Below are 11,294 nucleotides of genomic sequence, written 5' to 3' on the forward strand. Positions count from 1 at the left end.
AACATATGTCACATATTTTTGTACAAATAACTGAAGATACTTTTGTTTTGGACAATTTCTAAAAAGTTTTACCCGATTTTCTGTAAGAAAGATGGATCTACACGATGAATCAATTCCATCATTAAAAGGAAGTAAAGTCTTCCGAAAAAGACACGCGCTTCTTGATTTAGGTCATGAAGTTGTCGTCCAGACCAGCTGTAGGTTGACTAAAAATCTAGAAAAGTCGTCACTAAAATCCGCAGGAAATCCACGGACCTCAGCATCAAACAGGGTCGCCAAGTGGTCAGACTTATCCTAACCATGAGAGGATCTGTCTCGTAAAATGGGGAGGACGCCGTGCAAATTAGCTGGATAAGACTAATGAATCAGATCCCCAGAAAGGATAATCTCCTTAAAAGATCAAAAATCAGCTTTTAAGACTGATATTACTCAATACTAGAGATTGACCTTAAAGATTGAGAATTACAAACTCATGGAATTCGATGATATCTAAACTCGAGCTTGAACGAGAAAATATTTTGATCAAAATTACAAACCGATTTGTTTTCTGAAAACCCATTTTCAATGCGTTCATTACCATTGAACGTAAAATCCTAGGAATTCACCTGGAATTCATTAGGTCACCTGAACCAAATCGGGTGTCAACCGTAAGAACGGTGGTTGCATAGCATGGTCAAAGACAGGACCTTGTGCCAAACCGACAAATTATATGGGTGAGCTTTACTATTGCTCCTACCAAAGATAGTAATTGCATCCGACACGTTATAGACCATAATTAAAAGCATGTCAGGGGACATTGCCTTAACAGTTGCTTGTTCAACGCTTTCCTTTACAACCGGACGGTAGTGTACCGAAAGGTAATATACGGAACAAGTAAACTGGATGTGTGCTTTCCGATACAGGGATAGCAGTGGATTACACGACCCTAAAAGTTTTAGCCAAAATATTGATCCACAAATATATTTTGCAATACCGATGGTGGATCAAATCAGAAAACTTGTCTAGGGTAAAATCTAGCATGAATTTTCAAAAGATCAAATGTTTTCATAAAGATTCAATTTCCTAAAGGATCTAAATTTTTATAGTCATGTGAGACTGTAAACCACATCGTTACTATCATTGTTCATACCGCCGTATTGAAATCACTGATGTACAAAGTGTGAAGAATAAAGAAGTGATTCAAGTATTTTTATTTCAAGACTATATTGCTTGAGGACAAGCAACGCTTAAGTGTGGGAATATTGATAATGCTAAAAATGAACACATATTTCATAGCATTATTCCTCAAGAAAGACAAGATTTTAGTTGAAAATTGTTCTATTTACAAGTGATATTCGTTTAAATATTAAAAGGTGAAGACAAAAGACAGATTCGACGAATTTAAGACGCAAACGAACAAAAAGCTCAAAAGTACAAAGTACAATCAAAGTGGTTCCAATTATTGATAAGAAACGTCTCAAAATTACAAGAGTACAAGTTACAAAACACAAAGTACACGATATAAAATAGTACGCAAGGACGTTTGAAAATCCGGAACCGGGATCAAAGTCAACTCGCAACGCGCGACGCAACGGAGCGAAAGTTGCAAATTAATTATATATATAAATATAATATAATATATAATTAATTATATAAATTATATATTTATATTATATTTATATTATAAAATCCGTCGGCAAGAAAGGATCTAAAGATGTGTGAGCTGTAAATATTACCTCCGCGACTCGCGGAGTTTGAAGGCAACAAGCTGAGTTTGAGACATCACAAGCTGACTAGCAAGTTGACCAATTTGTTTCTCCAAATTCTGAATAGATGCTTATTGATTTCGAAACATTTGATCGTTCTTCTCATTGTTCTGAGTAACAGTAGTAACAAGCTGAGTTTGAGACATCACAAGCTTTTCGATCATAGCTTCAAGGTTGGACTTTTTCTCTTCGGCTTGGGGCTTTTGAAAATACCCGGGAGCTTGCTGTTGATATCCTCCACTAGAACCTGGCTGGAACCTCGAACCTTGATTACCTTGAGGATTGTAGGGATTGTTGAAATTCCTATTAAACTGCGCACGTCCCTGAAACTGATTGTTGTTCTGTTGACTAATATAAGCGATCTCTTCTTTCTGATTCATAGTCAAACCCGCATCACAATCTTTTACTAAGTGTAATCCCCCACAATAGTCACAACCAACCTTAATACCATGCATGTCCTTCTCCAACTTCTCCAAGTGTCTACCAAACTTTTCTAACTTAGCATTAATAGTCCCGTAATCATCATATGCACCAGTGGTTTTGGTTCTCTTAACTGACGCTGAACGAGTTGACTCATGATCTTGATGCTATTCGTGAGTGTAAGCAGCTTGCTTTTCAATAATCTCTAGTGCCTCTTCTTCGGTCTTATCCATCAAAGTCCCACATGCTGCTTGATCAATACTCTGACGAGTTGGGATGTCACACCCCTTATAGAAAATATGGACCTTTTGAAAATCATTCAACCCGTGTTTCGGACACGAGCGTAACAAATTAGAATAACGGTCCTAAGCATCAAATAGTGTCTCGCTGCTCTTTTGTCTGAATTGAGAAATATCTGCTTGAAGTCTAGCAGCTCGAGACGCGGGAAAAAACTTTGATAAGAACTTATCTACCAACGTATCCCAAGAAGTAATCACTCCTTCTGGTTGCTTATCTAACCATCTCTTAGCTTCTCCCTTAAGAGTCCAGGGAAAAAGCCTCGTCTTGATCGAAGTATCGGCAACCTCATGCAGTTTGAACAAGTTGCAAACATCGTTGAAAATACGAAGATGCTCGTTAGCATCCTCACTATCCTTGCCATGAAATTGGCAGTCAGAAGAAATCAAACTCAGGATCGGCCCTGTAATTTGAAAAGGCTGAGTGATGTTCGGTTGAGTAATCGAATTGCCTTGGCCCCCTCATGTGGCCTTCAACTTTTCTGCCATAGTCTGAGGACGATTCGGTTGATCAGCTTGGTCAGCCATATCTCCAGTCTCGAAAAGATCTAATGAAAGATAAGATTCTTCTTCTTCTCTGATTTCAGGTGGTATATCGGGCACCACAGTCTCAGAACTACTACCCAAATTAATTATATTAGCACTTGAAGAAAAAGATGAATCCACCGTAGACTGTTGCTCTTGACTTAACGCTCTGAATAACTCTCTTTCGGGTTCTGCAAATGGTTGAAGAATCGGAGAATCAGAAGAACGCGTATGTGTCGTGCACTACCTGTTATCTGCGAAATCACAACTAACAACTGATTAAACGCACCGATTCAACTGAGAATAAACAAAAAGAAATAATAAACTATAACTAAAACTAAACTAAGAACAATTAGATAACAATCTTAATTTTCGACACAACTGTCCCCGGCAGCGGCGGCAAAAACTTGATGTGTGAAATCGCGTCTATAATTTATATAATGGGAAATATCGGTTAAAAGGATTACTACACAATAACGGGCAGGGTACCCGATTGTGCAATAGTATAAAGTTGGTAAATTCGTATTCGTTCCAATGACAGTTTAGACGTGAAAATTAAGATTATAACTAATGGAATTAAACTAAGTTAATCTAGAAAATGGAGATTACGAGATAATAGTTTGGGTGGCCATTTAACGATTAGCCAAATCAAAGATAGCTTTCATTAATAACAAGAAGGAACAATATTTTTGGTATTTTAAGATTTAAGCTTTAAAGCAAACAGACAAATAAAATAAGATAGTTTAAATCAAATAGGAAAAACGAATGTTCGTCTAGACTCTTTACACCTAGTCTTGGATGCATTTAGTTTAAGCCCCAGTTATTATCTAACCTATGTGAATTATTTAATCGGTTCACCTGGAATTCCCCAGCGCAAACACTTCAATTAAAATTACACGACACGGAATTCCCCGTAGCCTAAGACCTCCTAATTGTGACCAAATATTTCAACTGAGATGAAGACTTGAATCGCAATCACACCAACTCTCGTTGTGAGTAATTCACCCCTATTTTGTCTAGCCTTTTGAACTCAATTTACTCTCGTCTCCGAGTAAGCAAACAACTAATTAAGACAAACCAATTGTAAATTTATGCATTAAATTAATGAACTCTCGTCCTATCAAACAAATACACAACCAATTGAATCGAAAAGTCTAGCTTTAATAAGAATCGTTCTTTAATCCAAACATCAAATCATCATAAATAAAATGAATAACTGTTAAGTAGCATCCAAAACATAGGTTTATAAGTCTAGACAAACATTAAAATAACTAGCCAATAACCATGGCAACAAAAGAAATCAAAGTAATAAATAATAGAGAAAACATTGTTGGATAAGTAAGAATCAACCTAGCACAATGAATCTTGATTATTGCTTGAATTGATCCTTGATAGCTTAATGATTGGAGCGTTAGAATAGCCTTGGAAATCCCCAAAAGTACCCAAAAATCGCCCCAAGTGCTCAGAAAATCGGCTGACAAAAAGTGATTAAAAGTTAGGGTTGTATTTCCCTATTTATACCCTCAAAAACCGACACAGATACAACCCGCGCCGCGGGCCATACAGCTGCGCCGCAGCTTAATACTAACCAGCACTCCAACCATTATCAATATGCTCGACCTTCAGTTTCAGTTATAGCCCGCGCCGCGGCTTAATACAGGAACAGAAATTTCTTCGTTTTACTCCATAAAAATGCCTAAAACCACATCGCTTCATCATATTAAGGCACCTCTGATAAAGTTACATAAAATATACCTCAAAATGATCAAAAAGGCGTATAAAAGATCTTCTCGGCTCTCAAATCATAATCTTCCCAAATTATCACGAATAAAGACCAAAACCGTATCCGAATGGACTATTAATGACGGATATTGCCATGATAAATATATGAAAAATGTTCAATATCATTGCTCTTCCGCAAAGAGGACCTTAGGACCTGTAGGGACTGTAAGGTCCTTCCAGCCTTGACCTGCTCCTCCCAACACAGGTTGCTGGTCATGGTTTTAGCCACTCAGGGAAGAGTAAGCAGGACGACGAGGGCGGTACAACCTACTAGAATCCTTTGGAAGAAGCTAAATAGAGTGAAGGCAGATACTTTTAGATCGACAGTTGCTAAAAGAATGAGTGTAGAAGTGAAATACGTAGCCCTTATTGACGCAGACCAGATGTGGAACCGCTTGGCGTCCACTGTCAGAGAGTCGGCCAAAGAGGCTTTAGGGGTAGTAGTTGGGACAACGAGAGCGCATAAGGGTAGTAGAGAATCGTGGTGGTTTAGCGAAGATGTCCAATCGAAAGTCGCGTTAAAGCAGGCGAGGTTTAGGGAGCTCACCAATTTTAGAGATAGGACACCCCAGAGAGAACACAGGTGGAAGAAAGGTATAAAGAAGCCAAAAGAGAAGCAAAGAAGGTAGTAACTCTTGCAAAAGATAAAGCATATGAAGAGTTATATAGGAAACTAGACTCCAAAGTGGGAGCAAACGACATTTATAGGATATCCAAAGCTAGAGAGCGAAGAAGAAGGGATATAGATAACATCATATATATCAAAAATGAAGCGGGTCATAGTTTAGTGAGAGAAGACGATATTTGGAAGAGATGGGAAGAGTATTTCTCATCTCTTTTCGGTAGGGAAGGATCCGAGCAGAGCGGTGAACTACACGAGGTACCCTATTATCAAAACAACTATTTTTGCACAAGGATTAACTAGGAGGAAGTTAGATCGGCTCTACGAAAGATGGGGCGAAACAAAGCAGTAGGACCGGACCAAATTTCTATAGAGGCATGGCGGTGCCTAGGCGGAGTTGGGGTTAGATGGTTGATAAACCTTTTCAACGCGACTTTTAGAGGCACAAAGATGTCAATGGAATGGAGACTCGGTGAGGTTATTCCCATCTACAAGAACAAAGGGGGCGCACAGATATGCAGTAATTATAGAGGTATAAAGCTGCTTAGTCATACAATGAAGCTTTGGGAGAGAGTGATTGAGACTAGGTTACGTCGGGATACAAAGGTTTCGTAGAATAAATTCGGCTTCATGCCAGGACGCTCGTCGATGGAGGTGATCCACATTATTAGAAGCCTTATGGAGAAGTATAGGGAAAAATAAAAGAACTTACACATGGCGTTCTTAGACTTGGAGAAAGCCTATGATAGTGTCCCGCGTGAGTTAATTTGGAAGACCCTTAATGTTAGGAGAGTCCCAAGTAGGTATATAAGGACTATTAGAGATATGTATGAGGGAGAAAAGACTCGTGTACAAACGATAGTGGGAAATACTGAGTTTTTCCCGGTAGAAGTAGGTTTACATCAGGGATCTGCCCTTAGCCCATATCTTTTCGCTTTGATCCTGGAAGAGCTATCACAAAGGATACAGGAGAGCATCCCATGGTGCCCAATTTTCGCCGATGATATTGTTTTAGTTTCGGAGTCCCAGGATGAGCTAAATAGAAGGCTGAAACAATGGAAGATCGCCTTAGAACATAATGGACTACGGATTAGCAAACATAAATCGGAGTACCTTAGATGCGATTTCGAGACGGTCGAAGAAGAACACAACAATATAGTGAAATATACAAATTGGGGACCAAATCTTACCACCACAAGACTCTTTTAAATACTTAGGCTCGATGCTTCACAAATAGGGAAAGATAGATGAGGATGTGACTCACCGTATTCGAGTAGGATGGTTGAAGTGGAGAGCAGCGAAAGGGGTTCTGTGCGACAAGAAAGTACCCCTTAAATTGAAAGGGAAATTCTTTAAGGTGGCAATCAGACCAGCTATGTTGTATGGTTCGAAGTGCTGGCCAATGACGAAAGCCCAAGAGAGGAGGATAGAGGTGGCAGAAATGAGAATGCTTAGATGGACGTGTGGTAAGACCATGCAAGATATGATTCCAAATGATGTTTTTAGGGAAAACTTAGAAGTTAAGAACATTACCCTCAAGATGAGGGAAGGACGACTTAGATGGTTTGGGCATGTTTTGAGGCGCCCATCTACAGCTCCAATTAGGAGAGTTGAGACCCTCATGGTTGGCGGCGTAAGGTGAAGGGGAAGACCTTGACGTAAGTTGTAGGATAGATTGAAGCTTGACATGAAGGAGCTTCTTTTGACCGAGGACATGACTTCTGATAGGAATACGTGGAGGAGTAAGATTAGGATTATAGAGTAAGACCATGGGTATGTATTTATGGGTTAGGTCTATAGTAGTAGTAGTAGTAGTAGTATTATTATTATTATTATTATTATTATTATTATTATTATTATTATTATTATTATTATTATTATTATTAATAAATAAATAATAATGATGAATTATTATTATTAGTAGGATTTATTATTATTATTATTATTATTATTATTATTATTATTATTATTATTATTATTATTATTATTATTATTATAATAAACTTAAAAGTTTTAAAACTTACAAAAAATTAGTGGGAAGCCTAGAGACAATCTGGGCCCCCACACCTCTAGCAATAGCAAAACCTATCCTAGTAAAAATATGAGCAGCAGCACCAGCACCAATATCTTGCGCCATCGAACTCTTCTGCACCCGCTTTAGCAAAGAAACAGCCTCCTTCTCTAATTCCCCAAGGGAAGAAAATGAGAAAGGAATGAAACCATAACCAATCGCCTGACAGCTAGATTCGTACTTGACCCGATTCCGACGAGCCGCATCAACCACAGCACGTCCAAGGATAAAGTCAGAAAGCCTAGACTGTGTCAAAGGAGAAGACCCTATCAAGTCAACACAAACATCGCGACCACACTCCCAGGAATAAATTAACACATCTGCAGGTCTGAGGGCCCTGTCGTTCCCTCCAGACAACCCAATGTCAACCTCCTTTCTTGCTAAAATCCCAGATCAATAACAAATATAAACAAGGGAATCCCGAACAACATTATGTCAATGCTTAATACCCACCATACCAGCACAAGACATCGCGTGATCCCCGAAAATATCCCCAGTAAAAACCCTTGAACAGGCAGAGCATGCCGTCGTGATAGAGAACAATGGAACATCCAACCGGTCGCACAACACACATCGGTAAGTCTTTGCGTTCATCGTCTGACCCAACCCCAAAATAGGGACTGCCCTTAGCTAAGCAGAGGTGTGATCACCCTGCTGTGATTTCCATAAGGCCGATTGTCGGGGAGATAACAAAAAAGTGGATTCTGCAGAAGCGGTAACCTTTGTGAAATAAACATCTGCCAATTTCTTCATGAGTATTAGGGCAGCGACCTCACTCGGATTACCTAAAATATTAAACCCAACTGTTTTATTAAACAGACCCAATGCATCTTCAAAAGCACGACCAAGACCAACAATACCTGCATGACATAGGAGCTTGGTCTACAACCCAGCAGACTGTAATCGAGAAGCCACAAAAGCATAATGATGAACATCTCCCGCAGAATAAACACCAAGCCCTCCAAAAGCAAATGGCAAGGTGGCAAGCCGCCACTGCCAATCACCAAATCCAAGCCCGGAAGCAGTAACAATACGCTCCAAGGAAGATCGAAGGGCTCCATCGAAAGCGCTTTGAGCCGCCTCAAATATACTAGGAGGACAAGTACGCAAGGTAAAGTAGAGTTTAGAAACTCCCGTACATGCCCTAAGCAACAACAACTCACACTGAGGATCATCAAGCTTAGCAACCTTATCCATAAGCGCAATGGACTTGGTCACCCTTTACATCACCAGTTCACTACTAAAACCAGGATCGGAACTTGCGGGGGCCCCAAGAAACTTAACACCATTTAAAGGTCGAGCAATATTAGGAGGAAAGACATCTACTTGCCTGCTGCGAGGGTCCTCCGTAGGCCAGAAAATTTCTGTTTTTTCCACGTTGAGATGTAGCCCAAAACGAGGCCCATCCTCCATAATCAAATGCAAAACCTTCCCCACCACCAAAGTGTCCCCAATAATAGTGCCATCATCCAAATACCACGCCTGAATACAAACCTCAAAATTATCTCTGATTTTAGAAACCAAGGGTTGTAAGACCAAAGCAAAAAGCAGCGGACCAAGGGGATCACCCTGTTGCACCCCCTGAGAAGACCATATTATTGTTGTTGTGATTGGTATTGTTGTTATTGTTGCTATTATCATTATTATTATTATTACTATATTATATTATCGTTATTATTATTACTATTATTATTATTATTATTATTATTATTATTATTATTAGTAGTAGTAGTTTTTTTTTTATGTTCTATTTTTATCTTACTATTTTTTTTTTAAAGAAAGAAATTTCCTACTTTTTGGTCGGAGGTCCACTCGGAAGCAATCTCCTTATCTGTCGAATAGAGAGAGAGATGACTTTCTCTACTTTTGTGAGTGTTTTCACTCTGGGTGGACAAATGACTTATTCTATTCTTGGATAGGGGAATGATTGTCTACATCTCACCTCCCATGATAATGCTAAAAATGAACACATATTTCATAGCTTTATTCCTCAAGAAAGACAAGATTTTAGTTGAAAATTATTCTATTTACAAGTGATATTCGTTTAAATATTAAAAGGTGAAGACAAAAGACAGATTCGACGAATTTAAGATGCAAACGACCAAAAAGCTCAAAAGTACAAAGTACAATCAAAGTGGTTCCAATTATTGATAAGAAACGTCTCAAAATTACAAGATTACAAGTTATAAAACACAAATTACACGATATAAAATAGTACGCAAGGACGTTCGAAAATCCGGAACCGGGATCAAAGTCAACTCGCAACGCGCGACGCAACGGAGCGAAAGTTGCAAATTAATTATATATATAAATATAATATAATATATAATTAATTATATAAATTATATATTTATATTATATTTATATTATAAAATCCGTCGGCAAGAAAGGATCTAAAGATGTGTGAGCTGTAAATATTATCTCCGCGACTCGCGGAGTTCGAAGGCAACAAGGGTCGCGACTCGCGGAGCCCCAAATTTCAGTGTGGGCCTATAAAAGGCAACGCATTTTTTCTGAATTCAACACATCTTTTTCTTCATTCATCAACGTAGTATATGTATATATATTTATTTTAATTTTAAATTTTAATTTTAATTTCCAATAATAAGGGTATGTTAGCGAATGTTGTAAGGGTGTAAGTTGAAATTCTGTCCGTGTAACGCTACGCTATTTTTAATCATTGTAAGTTATGTTCAACCTTTTTAATTTAATGTCTCGTAGCTAAGTTATTATTATGCTTATTTAATCCGAAGTAATCATGATGTTGGGCTAAAAATATTTAAATTTGGGTAATTGGGCTTTGTACCATAATTGGGGTTTGGACAAAAGAACGACACTTGTGGAAATTAGACTATGGGCTATTAATGGGCTTTATATTTGTTTAAATAAATGATAGTTTGTTAATTTTAATATAAAGATTTACAATTGGACATCCCTATAAATAACCATATACACTCGATCGGACATGATGGGCGGGGTATTTATATGTACGAATAATAGTTCATTTAACCGGACACGGGAATGGATTAATAGTCACTAGAATTATTAAAACAGGGGTGAAATTATGTACAAGGACACTTGGCATAATTGATAACAAAGTATTAAAACCTTGGGTTACACGCAGTCGATAACCTGGTGTAATTATTAAACAAAGTATTAAAACCTTGTTACAGTTTAAGTCCCCAATTAGTTGGAATATTTAACTTCGGGTATAAGGATAATTTGACGAGGACACTCGCACTTTATATTTATGACTGATGGACTGTTATGGACAAAAACCAGACGGACATATTAAATAATCCAGGACAAAGGACAATTAACCCATGGGCATAAAACTAAAATCAACACGTCAAACATCATGATTATGGAAGTTTAAATAAGCATAATTATTTTATTTCATATTTAATTTCCTTTATTTTATATTTAATTGCACTTTTAATTATCGCACTTTTATTTATTGTTATTGTATTTAATTGCATTTTTAATTATCATACTTTTTAATTATCTCAAGTTTATTTTATCGCACTTTTATTTATCGCAATTTCATTATCGTTATTTATTTTACGCTTTAAATTAAGTTATATTTATTTTTAATATTTACATTAGGTTTTAATTGCGACTAAAGTTTCAAAATCGACAAACCGGTCATTAAAAAGTAAAAACCCCCTTTTATAATAATAATATTACTTATTTGTATTTTTATAAATTAAAACTAATATAGCGTTAAGCTTTGTTTAAAGATTTTCCCTGTGGAACGAACCGGACTTACTAAAAACTACACTACTGTACGATTAGGTACATTGCCTATAAGTGTTGTAGCAAGGTTTAAGTAT

At 37.5% G+C, this 11,294-nt stretch overlaps 1 protein-coding gene across 1 annotated transcript; it reads left to right on the forward strand.

The window, feature by feature from the left end:
• Positions 1–4,983: 4,983 nt before the first annotated feature.
• On the forward strand, positions 4,984–6,005 carry LOC139889934 (uncharacterized). Its single transcript, XM_071872847.1, has 3 exons — positions 4,984–5,393; positions 5,477–5,648; positions 5,694–6,005. The coding sequence occupies exons 1-3, from the start codon at positions 4,984–4,986 to the stop codon at positions 6,003–6,005; spliced, it is 894 nt and encodes a 297-aa protein (XP_071728948.1).
• The last annotated feature ends 5,289 nt before the right edge of the window (positions 6,006–11,294 follow it).

The sequence above is a fragment of the Rutidosis leptorrhynchoides genome, chromosome 2 (assembly GCF_046630445.1).
Source record: "Rutidosis leptorrhynchoides isolate AG116_Rl617_1_P2 chromosome 2, CSIRO_AGI_Rlap_v1, whole genome shotgun sequence".
NCBI lineage: Eukaryota > Viridiplantae > Streptophyta > Magnoliopsida > Asterales > Asteraceae > Rutidosis > Rutidosis leptorrhynchoides.